Below are 13,770 nucleotides of genomic sequence, written 5' to 3'. Positions count from 1 at the left end.
TGTTCGTAATTTGTCTGCTTCTTCTTCATTATCACAAGATCAAGACAGGTTACATTCTGGCCAATGCTTTGGAAAGTATGGTTCAGTTAAGAATAAAACAACGGACATAAAATGTCGGAATTCAAAATGACTGCAGAAGTCATCCACTCTTTTATATTCCGTAATGTCCCTTTTACTGTAAAATCTAGATAGCCGTTGCTATTTTCCAGAGCGATTTCCAGGTGCTTTTTTCTGTAACCTCGCCTCTCTTCTTCTCTTCTGTTGAGGGCAGTCGGAGGAGGAGGAAATGGATTTGGTGAGTTTTGACAAATGCCTGGGCAAATGGCTGATATTTGAACATGCTCCAGGAAATCACACAAGCAAGACTGAATGCAGTGCTCCAAAAGGAGATTGGTTCTCTGAACTGCCAGAAATAATAAGTTTACATTTTTTTTTGTCACTGCATGTTTTGGGTCGGCCTGTGAAAATTGCCTCAGCCTGTTTAATTGGCTCCCCCATTGCCAACACGTCAATGTTAGTCACCTCCAGGAGTTTGAGAGAAAAGGAAAGGGAAAGCGTAGCACAAATAATGTTACATTTTTTAACTATTATAGTGTAGCCACAATCTGGAGGGGTTTACAAGTTATATCATTTAACAAACCAAAATCATTTCATATTTTTTCTAAGGAAAGGAAGATTACATCATCTTAAATGACATCATGCTGTGAGATACTTAGGGTTTGGTGAAGTCATCTGGCTGGAGAGTGTTGGAACAATGCAAGGAAGCCATCAACTCGATCCTGATGCAATGCTGCTTCAAACGTAACCGCTGGCAGCTGCACATTGTATTTGAGGATTTGTTACAGTATTGTTCGAAGCTATGTCTGCATTTGATTAGTGGAGTTGGAGTGTCTGCATCTGTAGCTCACAGCGTAGTTTGCTGCATGACCACACAGTGCTGTGTAGGTGTGTTTGAGTGGACTGCATGTCGGTCACTGCACTTAAAAAAAACACTGAAGCTCTACTGTACGTCTCTCTGGAAGAATCATTTCTCTGCCGCTCAGTTAAGAGATGTTTGTTTGATTGTAAAACTAATCACTTGACTCACTTACTTTGCCTCATTCTTAATGTCTTTTCACAAGGCAATAGAGATGCTGTGGAATGTTGCTCGCACTTTAACAGCATCCTTTTTTCATGTCTAACAAAGTACATTTCATTAAAAAGATTGTAGGAAATGGGATTTATAATTAGTTTTGCCTGTTGCTGCATGTTGATTCTTGATGTGACACAATTCATATTTCTGATTAATGATTTTTTAAATGTTGTATGTATGACTATATGACAATCCCTGTTCACCACATGAAATATGTATCTTTTGCTGACATATTTTGAAAAATATGGTGAGGAGTGAATCAGAAAGATCAGACATCCACAAAGCTACACCACCATCTAGTGGTCACACTTGTTATTACCCCCATAACCTTATTTACAACGATATATATTTTTACAAAGGATCTCAATTAAATGTCTTCAATGACAATAAAATATGTCCAATTCTTAGTATAAGAGTTAGGAATTTTTAGCAGTAGATTTTGGGCTTATGCTGTTTTTTGTGTTTTTTGTGTGTAGAACAACCAGAGGATAAGCAGCTCCCAGCAGCTGGCAACTCCGGTGGTGTCTGTCACCACCCCCAGCTTACCCCCCCAGGGCCTGCTCTACTCGGGCATGCCCACCTCCTACAACCCTGCTGGTGAGTCCGTCCTGGCTCTCCTCTCAGACTGAAAAGAACGGGCTCAGCCGCGCTGTTTGCACAACACACTGTTGGTTCTTGCTCTTTTCACAGAGGCACATGGTGTTGTATCTGAAATGAGTTCTCACTGTGTGTGGCTGCTTTTGTTTTCACAGAGTTCTCCCTCAGCAGTGCGGAGATCTCCTCCCTACAGGGCTTCAGCTCTCCTGGGCTCTCACTGGGCTCCATGTCGGCATGGCAACAGCATCAACTGGGCCAGGCAGCTCTTAATTCTTTGGTGTGAGTAACATAACACACGTCCAAACAAAGGCACACTCTCCAGACGCCCTCGCATAAATGCAACACCCACTGTGCTCTGTGATATCATGCTGAATCACACATCTACATATTCCTGGCTCTCCACAGTGCTGTGCCTCACATTTGTTGTCTCATTTTTATTCTGAACACAAAATGTCATGCTTCTCTTCTCTGTAGTGGTGGAGGTCACCTACCTCACGGCTCCAACCTCTCTATCAACACCAGCCAGAGCTTGAACATCAAATCCGAGCCCATTTCGCCGCCACGGGAGCGTGTCACCCCATCTGGCTTCCCCCTTCAGCAGCAGCAGCAGCAGCAAGGGTCCAGCCGACAGGAAGTCCTGGGACGTTCACCCGCCGACAGCCTCAGCTCCTCCTGTAGCTCTTACGACGGCAGCGACCGTGAGGACCACCGGCCAGACTTCCACTCCCCACTGGGTCTGGGCAGGCCCCCTGCTGGCTCCGAGGACAGGGAGGGCCCCTCGGTCAAGCGCCTGCGCATGGACACATGGGTGACATAAAGAGCCCCTATCACGCCTCCAGTCACCAGCCAGTCAGAGAGCGGGAGGGGTTAGACATGGAGATAAAAGAAAGAGCAAGGGTCCTAGTGCTATTATTATGATACTATTATTCAACTCCTTTCAATTTGTAAGACTGAGTGGCAAATGTTATAAAACGTGTCAGGACATATCTAAAGTAAATTCACAAGCTGATACAGTAGGATTAAAAACAATCTCAGTTAGCTGGACTGAATTACATGCACAGGCAGGTGATAACAGGTACTTGGTGCAATTCAGATGATGTTTGCAGAAGGAAGATGTTCAAAAGAAAATTGTTAAACAATAGGCGGTAGATTATTGTAAGCACTGGTCTAGTCAGACACTTACATGTAGTTGCTGTATTGCTGTTGTGCTCGCAAGTTGCAAACAATCAGAGAAAGTTGTGTTGCTTTCAGGCTAAGGACCCGTACATATGATGTTCAATGCAAGAACTATCTTTTAAAATCATGCTGTAACCACAGAAGACCTTTTATCTCAAGTGGCCTCTTGTAATTTATTGATTCATTCGATAAGGGGTACAGAGACCACGAGTTAATTAAGACTATACAGGACTTTTCACCACACAGTTAACAACAGTTGAGACAACCTTAGTTAATAAATGAAACAATACTGTTGGAGGTAAAAACAAAAGAGCATCAAAATGAATTGCAATAATGACATATTATTCATTTTTAAATTGAAAAGAGTAGGTTATATAAATGTGCAATTAAGATAATGCGAACCTGTCCAGTTGAACTGGTGCAAAAATCAACACATTTATGTAACAGTTCATCAGTAATATAAGCCAAAGCTGTTCTTTTGTGTCGTTTTGTACAGTTGCTACGGTTTCCTAACAATTCACTCAAACACACCATCTCTTTCATCATAGTTTTATTTTTTATTGTGCTTTATTGCAAACAGTGTAAAGTCGTGTAAACAAGATCTTGAATTGATATCTAAAGCCATGAACATTTGCTGTTCTGTTTGTAAAATGGATAATTTGAGCCAAACCTTTTCTTTTGTTGTGTAAATAGCGACTTTAATATATATCACCAGGGTGTGAGTACGTGCTGAATGTACTGTACTGTATGATCACCGTTTTCAAGAAAAGTATATTTTTGTGGATTACAGCCAAGTTTACAAGAGTAGACCCTTAAGAAGTAGATCATTCACTGGTCAATATTTGCTATTATGTTCCTTTTACTGTAATTTCCTCTAAATTGAATTATCCACATAACCTCCTGTGTGTTTTGGTTCCAGATGGCCAATTGTTTTTTTCTCTCTTTATTAGTGATGACTGTTTGTCCTATAGACATTGTTGTAACAATGCTGTGAGATTGAAGTTCCACTATTTTCAGATTTGTAAAGGATAATCACAAGGCTAGGGGAAATTGTTTTTTTTTCTTCCCTCCTATTGTAGTTGTATACCAGCAGCTGCTGAATACACTGCCAACATTCAAACCCAAGGTCCCTGCCCCACATTGAAGAATAATCTATTGTTATTGCATGTAGCTCAACAGTAATACACGCCATCTCCCAAGCCCTTTCCACTATCCTGTTATTGGCCCAAGCAGAAGACATAAACATGGCTGTTGAACTTCACCCAAAAGTGATTAGCCTGTGTTCATATGTGGTTGTAAATATCGCAGTCAGTCATGATTATGTACAAAAACCCTTGTGTGTTTCCCTAATTGGCCCCAGAAATTGTACCTTTTATCAATGCCCTATTACTAGTACTACTTTAGGCTTAGGAACCTTAGGAGCCAGAAGAGTGAAAATCTGAAGGCATTGAAGTCATTTATGCGTAAGGTGTTTTGATGCTGACCGTGACAGAGGGGGGGAAAAGGGGCTGTGACTTGTTTTCTTCTCCATCATCACACACACAAATAATACAGCAGCTAATTCATGATAACAGGATGCCATTGACTCCAATCTCACTGCTGGATGCACACATTTGTATGAGAAGTTTGCTGTATGCGAAAGACATCGCTCTGCATTCACCGTGACATATCTTGTGTGTTTCTGCGGTCTCTCCGCCCCATCATCAGCTCCATGGTAGTTTTCAATATAAAAAAGTACTGATCTATGCAGTTTACGCCCCAATTCACACGACATATACAGATTATGATGTCATTACAGGTGGCATTTAGTCCACAAAGCATCAGGAAGAAGCGCATTTATAGATTGACTGTTAGCCTCTTATCCTGAAGTGCCACAGCAGTACTACCAGTTACATATAATACATTTTATTAAATGATTGATTTGGATACCCCGGGGCAATCTCTTCATGTTCATATACATTGGTAGATATACATTTCATAATGTATAGTAATCCATTATGTAATCTAGTTTAACAAAGCAGGTGAAAATAGCAATAATAAATGACCACAACAACAAAAATAGTCTGCCTCTCGGCAGCATCACCTCGTAGTTGAGCACATACTTTAGCACTTGATCACATATCAGGGAATTTTGTAGTTTGTCTAACTATATGCACAGTGAGGAAATGCCTTATCCCAAAGAGAATGATATATATCATTTTTATTTTATTATCTCTCTGTAAAAAAAACACACAATGCAGATATCATTCAAACTTGACCAGACCTGCCTCTTCTTACAAAAGACCCACACAAGAAAATGCACAGTGAATGCATCGTGATACACTTTGCTCTTTTGGTCCATGTCCAAATTGTGCACAAATAATGAATGTGAAAAGAAAGGGTAATCGATGAACCTTTGTAGAAGACTTTCTTCACTTTGCTGTGTAAGAGTACACTGCTTCGCTTCATGGCTTTTATAAACAGAACTACGTGTTTGGTAAGTGTTTGTAGTTGATAGTTCACTTAACAAAAGAAGCTGTTTTCGGTTTGAATGCTCAGACCGTTTGGCGGCACAAGCTGGACTTTGTTGCCAATAATGAAATTATTTGTTTCAAAAATCGAAAGAGATTTTAAGTTAATCTACATTTTCTTTCCCTTGAATGTGTTATTTTATTTTCATCATACAATAAATATTCAAGTGAACTTTTTCTTAAACAATTAAGATACTATGCTAGATATTGTTGTACAAAATGTGTATTCTTCACAAAAGTACAAATATTGGCTTTTAATGTGTAATTTAGGTTATCTCTCTTATTCTGTATAAAATGAAGTAAACAACTCTTACATAGAATTTGTTCTCCTGTGAAGTTCCAAACAGTACCAACTGTCAACTTTATTAAACACCTCAGTGTATGCTCAGTCTGAACTCAATGTCTATTCATCTTTGAATCTTGCCAAGATTGCATCTCATTCACTGCATGCAGTAGCTGGTACACTGAGGCTGCTTCCATGGTCTATCATACATACAGTTATACAAACTGCAGGGTAAGGTGTGTATCTCACTGACTTCATGTTAAAACATTCTCTGACATTATCCTTATTGAAATCACCAGATTGATAATGTTTATTTAAAAATTATGCTGCTGATATCCAACTAATTTTACACATGCTGAATAAAGGGTGCATGCAGTATGGCAGCCAGTGGTGGGAGAGGTTCTCAGATCTTAAAGTACTACCATGTTAAATCATTACAACTTTGAGCTACATCTACTTTACTTGAGTATTTCAATTGTCTGCTACTTTGTACTTCTATTCCATATACAATTCAGAGGTAAATCGTGTACTTTTACTCCACTACATGTATACGTTTAATACTTTTACTTACTTTGTAGATTTGGATAGATGATATGAAATATAAAACAAAACCTAAATAAGACTTTAGTTACACCTGGAGTAAATTCACAAGCTACCCTGCAGCACACCAAGTAATTACAATTAGCTGCACCTTTACCAGCTTTGATAAACACTTTAATTCATCATTGTAATAAAAACAAATCATACAATGAGTACTTTTGGTACTTTAAGTATAATTTGATGCTAATACATTTGTACTTTTACTTGAGTTACATTTTGATTGCAGGATGTTTACTTGTAACAGAGTATTGCTACACAATTTACTACTTTAGTATGTTTAGTACTTTACTTTTACTCGAGTACAAGATCTACTTCTTCCACCTCTGTGTCTTCAGCTGATTTTGAAATAACTTCAACAGTGCTGAATCAGTATTTGTGCTTTTTTAGCTTCTTTGTGGGCTTCACGTAGCCTACTATGGATACTTACACAGATCAAACATAAACTGTTTCACATCGAACAGTTTTAAAAGGGGACCTCGTGCATTTCCATAGTATCTCCAGCAGGAGGAACTGTAACACAGCATTACACAGAACAATAGGTTACTGGTCTGCATCGTTAGCTGAGTTAAGGTAAGTTGGTTAACCACTGAAGCTAACACCTCACAACAACATTAGTCTACAACATGAACTATAATACAGGTTACTAAGCTAACAACACATTTATCTTCACTATCCGTTGGTCAGGGTTGCCAACTCTCACGCATCTGGCGTGTGACACACGCTTTCACTCTCAATCTCACGCTCTCACGCTGCCCAAACTATTCTCACGCCAAAAACAAGAATACCGAAGACTAGAAACGGTTTTGAAAACTTTTGTCACGTAGTGATCATCTTCTAAATAAAACATCTTTGATAATGTCTTCTGGCCAATCAGAATCACGATAACGGCGTGGTGTTGTTGCAGGAAGTCCCGACGGAGAATACTTTTGCGGTAGTACATCTCTATACATCGATACAACATTACGTGTTGATAGAAATCAACACGTAATGAAATAAGACCCCACGGTTTGATGATTGATAGGTGTGTGGGCTGTCTTTCATTTTGACACACAGAACAATGGGGGCTATCCACCCTTATCCACAATGTAAAGTAATTCACACAGCCTCTTCCCTCTTCTCTCTGTGAGGAGCAGCAGGTTCAGCTTTCAGAACAAAGTCACAAAAAACTAAAATTAATTAATTTGTTTAAATATGTTGTGTAGTAATAGATTTATTTATTTTTCTTCTCAAGAGAGTACCAGAATGTGTATTTTATGTTAGTATTTCAAAAAATCTCCTGGGGGAGAATCCCCCCAGACCCCCCTGCAGGGGTTGGGTCTTCAGCATGTCAACTCTTTCACCTGTGGGGAAATTGCAGGATTGGCTCCAGGTCGCCCTTTTTATTTACTGCAAGACAAATGTGCCTTTTTATTTCATACAGTTCAATTTGGATTGAGACAGGGAAATGATCTAAACCTCACGCGTGGCGTTTCACTGTCGGGGGGAGCGTGTATGTAATTACATTGCAAATACTGACTTGAGCCCCACCACTGTATGGGTTAGCCCTACCATAGATTACCCAACAAAAATACTCTGGAGCCGCAACTGCCGACCCGTATTGCGCATGCGCAGATCTAAAATCCAGTAGAAATGATAAAAAAGTAAAAGTCTGCTGCTTATTGTTCTACTAGGCCAAAATAGAGTCAAAGAGTATATGAGAGTGAGAGTGTGTTAATTAATATATTTGGCAGTTTGGAGTAAGTCTGTAGATTTGTTTGTGTGTGTGCATTTTTATTTATCGTACGATAAGTCAATTAATTGCTTATCGCGACAGGCACACAATAAAACAGTGTAAACAAACATGTTTGACTTTCATTAGTGAATGAAACTGTGTGCCCTTTATAGTCTGTGTCCATTATTGTGTATTTGTATATATTGTATATATATCCTATATGCTAAGGTCCCGCTGCTGACACGATAGCAGTCATTTCGTGCGCATATGTGTAATTAAACCGAATTAAACCCATGATATCAAAATCTCACTCCAGCCAGGTACCCAAAGTTGGCAACCCTGCGTTGGTTGAGTAACGTAGACGTAAAGTAAATTAAAATAGGCCTATGTTGAAATTCAAGATGAGGAACATCGCTAATGTTCATTAAAATATGATGCTTAGCTAACTTATAGTGGAAACGGTCTAGTTGACGCTATAGTTACATCTCTTTAACGCTTGATGTTAAAGTAGGCAGGCTTTTACTACAATGTTTGCTTAATCCTCAACTGAACACTGACTAATTAACTAGAATTACAGTGAGAAACATCCATCATAGCAAAATGTTCTCTTATTATGTTATCAAAACATTGTTAGTTTTGTTATGAATTTAATCAGAAAATAAAACATGGCAAACTCAATAGATAGTTAAAAACGGCATAGACGGATTTGGGTGATATTGACTAGGGTCCCCTCAGGACCCAAACAAGAAGAATAAAAAAACTAAAACAGAAAACAATTAAATTAATTAATTATTAACAGTTTGATTGAGTCGTTAAATATTTGCATGATAGAATAAAGCACCTGTGAGATTTGCTCCATTGTGGTAGGCCTATAGCTACTCAAATAACTAAATTAAATTGAGCAGCAAAACAAAGAAGTGAGAGACAAACAGGGGTTTGAGGTTAACTGTGTAGTTGACAAGTTCAATCTTTCATTCATGGTTGTGTTCAGTGAGAAGGCTTGCATGTGCATCACTCAGTATATTTGTCCCCAGTGCATGTTCTTGGCTTCCCCTCCATCAGACCAGCTGTGCTGCAGGCTGGAGCCGGTCCAGTGTGCATGTGTAGAGTAACCAAGCAGGGTTTTAGGCTGTTTGAGTTGTGTGAGAAGGAGGGCGACAGGCCACCTGCCATAGGGGCTTGCCCTGTTCAGATCCCCAGCCCTGCCTTTCAACTGGGAGCCAAGTTAGGGTTCTTTCATGTGGGCCTGATCTCCTTAAGACGTCAGCAAATATTGAACAAGACTCAGTCCAGACTCAAACACATCTGTTGTCATATAGTCTCTACTGTTAGGCACAGACATGGAGAGAGAGAGAGAGAGTGAACATCAGTGGGTCTGTTGCATTAGCTTCCATGTGTGGACAGAAAGCTATACTTTATACTTTGCAAACACAAATGCTCACTCTCGACGAGCTTAGGCTAAACCATGTTCCACTGTAAACAAATATGGGGCTGTGTGAAATAGTTTGAGTTTGGTATGACAAGGCGGCCACTGACTGCCAGATTCGTGCTGAAGATCAGACATGAGATAAGACGAACAGATAGCCAACATTTCATATGCCTCAGTCATGTTGTAGAATCCATCAACAGTATTTTGGGAGCGTTTTGGACAGATAAGAAGGCCAGTTGTATTGTAGAATTAGCATGGATTATGGAATTAAGAGTTTTTCTCAAATACTTGGAGCCTTAAGAGAATACATATTAGAGGAAGTGTAAGGCATGTCAAACTTGAAACAGACAAAAGCCCCAGAAATGCAAATACATATTCAAATCAACAATAAACAGATTCACAGGAAGGGAATAAACAGTCTGTAAAACTTAGTCTACTGTTAGCTCGTCTGTTTTAGCATAGTTTCGGTTCTTCAGTGTGCATTTAATGTCATGCAACTGTGTCATGGTATCATTTATTTTTTTCTGATCCCACATAATAGAAGTAATGCTCTATTACCCACCACAAAAAGACTTGGCTAGGACTCATCCCTAGACTGTGCCATTCTCATAGTCGTTGAAACTCGTCCTTGTGTGACTGGTATGGCTGGTTTTACCATGTTTTGCCTCTCCACCAATCAGCTGCCTTCAAAATTCTCCTGAAGAAGAAAAGGACACTGACTACAGGTTGTATTGCCTGAAGTACTTCCTCTTTGACCTCATAGTTGGGATGGTTGTGCTGCCTCCTTACAAATGTGTTGTTGCTCTCGGTGGAGACTGATTCAGTGTGTTGGTTTTTCAAGCTGTACGGCAGTGGTCGACTGAGCAGGTATAGTACTTGTTATTATTATACTGCAATGTAGTATTACTTGGGTCAAGTAGTTTATTCAGAAATGTTTGTGTTATCAGATATTAGGCCTCAGCACTATTGGTAAGATAGCCTCTCACCTTTGTTTTGTTTTGCTGATTTATTGTAGTTTAGATAAGCATTGTTTGTGTATGCTGACAAATCCTTGTGCTTAATCTGACATTGTGTTGATACTTCTTGACCTAAAGTCCCCTCTACAGTAATAAAGAGCCTTTTTGATATTTTATTTGAATAAAAGTGTTAAGCTAAGGAAGAAAAAAATGGGAAAATATTGTTTTTAGATTTGTTTATTACCTTAATCAGTTACGAACTCTGGTACATTTAACATTTGACTGTTGTAGTTTACATACATTTTCATTGACTGAATCTTCTTTATATAGTACTTTACTGCATTGTCTTTGGCCTGTTTGTATGTAACCTTATTCTATTTATTTTTATTTTCAAGTCATTGCTCAAGATGGAGGTCAAGAAAAAGAACTTCTTGGGGAACCTGCGTCTGAAAACTAAGCTGGTCAACCTGAAGAAGCCTGGGAGAAAGAAACTAGCCCAGCAAGGAAGAAAGCTGGCCCATCGGCGCAGTATTTCTGTACCAGACCTCAGGTTTGTGCCAGACGAATCATTTCCTGCTGACAACCCCGATGGGTCCACTCCCTCTGATGCCATCTTTTTTGGCCACTCCCCTAGTCAAAGTGATTCTGATTCTGTTGCAAGTGGCTCGATCGTTGATGGACAACACATCACAGACAAACCATACGATACAGTCTCAGAAAATCGACTCAGAGTTCCCAGAGAACGCACGGGTGCTGCTGCTTTAAAAAGAATAAGCGCACCATCGGGGTCACAGAGTCTTTATGATGAAATTGATCAAATGTCATATACAGGCTCAGAGATCAAGCTGAATATTGCTCGAGAAGGCTTGTACGCTAAAGTCAACAAAGGAGCCAAGGGGAATGCACCTAAATTCCCCTTTGACCCTATTCCTCAACCAAAATCTCCTTTCCCAAAGGCACTTTCACCAAGACCAGACCTGGTAGAGAGAGAGAGTGTCTCTGGTGAAGACGCCATAGCAGACAGATGGCCGGCAAGTGCTGTCGCTGCAGTTTTGGCCAGAGCAAGCTCAATGGGAGACCAAATTAACCCTTACAAAGATAAGAGGCCCGGATCAGTTGAGTATAAAAAGTCCTCCTCTGAGAAAGGAACTCCGCCACAAACCAGAGTAGCTCGTGCGGATACAATGTCTCTGATGTTAGATACTCTGGGTACTCCTTTGGAGAGGTCAGATGGAACCTCTCAGGGCTCTACCTGTGGCTCTCCCAATGACGAACAAGGCAATATGCCCTGGACAACAGATTCGGATGACCTGGACCGAGAACTTTGCTCTCCCTTTCTGATGGGAGACTTCACCAACGAAGAGATTCTGCTAGAAGAAATCCGAAATGAGGAGGCCCTGGAAGAAACCGCAGAGGTCAGTTTTATTACAAGTTTATTTAACTACATGTATAAGAGGACGACCCTGTTCTTAATTAAAGGCAGAATGTAGGCCAATGTACACCATGATATGTTTGTATTCAGATTTAAAATGAGTGATTTCCTTTCGTGATGATGAATCAATCTGGACAGCCATCCCCTTCTTTGTAGATACTATACAGTCATTTGTAGTGTCCCTTCTCTTGTAAGAACTTAGATTTCAGCTCTTATGAAAGAGTAATCTTCAGCCCGACGAACGCCATGACATCGGTATTTTCTAAACTTTAGCTCAGGCTTTAGGTTGTCGCACTTTATCATTACCTACAGACATATTGTACGATCATTTAAATGTGACGGTTACTGTCATCTAACTGGTGCTAAATATGAAAGCAACTCATATGATGGGTGTAAAACACAAAGTGACCACATGGAATTTTACTTTATACAACCCTGAAACAAAAGCTATTGTAACTACCTACTGTAAGATACCAGTCAAAAACCTGTGTTACCAGTTAGAAATATGTGTGTACCTCGGAGAGCTCTAGTAAACTTTAACAAAGAGACTGATAATATCTTACTGTTACTTTACTGTTGTGAGGAAGTATTTACATAGTGTAATCACCAAGCAATCAATGTTTGGTTCCCTAAAACACGTATCTATTGCCAGGACGAATAAATGAGTATGTCTCGAAATGAATAAAGACATTTTTGTTTAAAATTAAAGCAGTAACACAGTAGACATCTCAGCTTGAGTGAACTTTTTATTAAGTGTTTGCATTCAGATGATTCAAAATATATGTAATTACAACCTTTTTTCATGTAGATGTCCAGTGAAACATGCGATTTATTTGACGAAAACATGCAAGATATTCTGGAAAGCTCTTCTGTGAGTATTAACTGCACTTAAATTAAGTCAAGCAAATGGTATGAGAAAGAATATAAATGTGAATGGTTCTCTGGAGCAGGTTGCAACTGGGGGGACGGACATCCAGGGACCCCTACCGTGCCAGCGATACCTCCTGAGCATCAACCTGAAGCAGGGAAGGAACCTGGTCGCCCGAGCCAAACGGTCTGGTAGGTCAACAACAAGCAGGTCATCAATAAGTAATTTTTTACTTGACAATATTTACAAACTTTTTTTTTTAGAAACAAAAACTGTTCTTCTAAATGTAGGATTCTTTTCTCTTTTTTTTGCATCAGTACACAATAAAAGATGCCAAATCAGATTTCTTGCAGCAACATTAAAGGTTGAGCCTCATATTAAAAGGTGCAGGAACATACAACTTGTATTTATGAGCCAACCAGACAGTGAAAAGTAGTTAATAGGTACAAGGTATTTTTGTATAAGGAACATGGGCTGTGTTCAGTTAATGCAATTGTTTACCTGTAAGAAGGAAGCAACATGTCACCTTGTAAGGAAGAAAATTCACTGGAGAAGTATGCAGTCAGACCAGTAGGACAGACAGACCGAAAGGGATACAACAATTAGGCTGTTTTTAAAGAGAACACATCATCTGAACATGAAACTACTGGCGTTCCCACATTTAAATACCTGAAACATTTAAATCGTGTCTTAGGCGTGTATGGTGGAGTCATTATTTAATTGACATTTAAATGGACATCATTTATTGCTTCATGGCTGGTAATCTCTCTTAATACAAAGCCTGTGAATTATACGAACATGTTGTTATATCATAGATAGACATTTTAAATCTATTAAGAATATTGCAGGCCAGATCAGTTTTTCTTCTAAATGATTTTGCTGATGTCTTTAGTTTTGATTTTGAAATCAGTTTTCAAATGTTCTGTAAGAGTGTTAAGATGTGGGATATTCTATTAATGTTTACATCCTAATGCAGTCCATTTTGTCCTTGGCTATTATTAATTGTCATATCCATGTATAGAAATTCTGAAGGATAATTCAGATTTTACACATTGAAATGAATTGATTTCATAACT

The 13,770-nt window shown here is 39.3% G+C and overlaps 2 protein-coding genes across 8 annotated transcripts in view; both read left to right on the top strand.

Moving 5' to 3' along the window:
* mef2aa (myocyte enhancer factor 2aa) overlaps window positions 1-5,810 on the top strand; it is a 59,649-nt gene extending 53,839 nt beyond the window's left edge. For 4 of the 6 annotated variants that reach the window (XM_034141302.1, XM_034141300.1, XM_034141303.1 and 1 more), the window contains 4 exons: window positions 272-295; window positions 1,609-1,729; window positions 1,885-2,008; window positions 2,204-5,810. In XM_034141302.1, coding sequence (XP_033997193.1) covers window positions 272-295; window positions 1,609-1,729; window positions 1,885-2,008; window positions 2,204-2,546 — 612 coding nt within the window. In that variant the 3' untranslated portion in view covers window positions 2,547-5,810. The remainder of the gene's footprint in view (window positions 1-271; window positions 296-1,608; window positions 1,730-1,884; window positions 2,009-2,203) is intronic. The other 2 variants (XM_034141305.1, XM_034141304.1) reach the window with 2 other exon arrangements.
* A 4,374-nt stretch (window positions 5,811-10,184) lies between these two features.
* The window catches only part of mctp2a (multiple C2 domains, transmembrane 2a), a 30,951-nt gene continuing 27,365 nt past the window's right edge, over window positions 10,185-13,770 (top strand). For both annotated transcript variants that reach the window (XM_034141586.1, XM_034141585.1), the window contains exons 1-4: window positions 10,185-10,305; window positions 10,790-11,809; window positions 12,635-12,697; window positions 12,777-12,885. In XM_034141586.1, the coding sequence (XP_033997477.1) occupies window positions 10,802-11,809; window positions 12,635-12,697; window positions 12,777-12,885 (1,180 nt within the window). In that variant the 5' untranslated portion in view covers window positions 10,185-10,305; window positions 10,790-10,801. The remainder of the gene's footprint in view (window positions 10,306-10,789; window positions 11,810-12,634; window positions 12,698-12,776; window positions 12,886-13,770) is intronic.

The sequence above is a fragment of the Trematomus bernacchii genome, unplaced genomic scaffold (genome assembly GCF_902827165.1).
Source record: "Trematomus bernacchii unplaced genomic scaffold, fTreBer1.1, whole genome shotgun sequence".
NCBI lineage: Eukaryota > Metazoa > Chordata > Actinopteri > Perciformes > Nototheniidae > Trematomus > Trematomus bernacchii.
The sequence above is the reverse complement of the archived record's forward strand: the minus strand, read 5'-3'. Positions and strand labels throughout refer to the sequence as shown.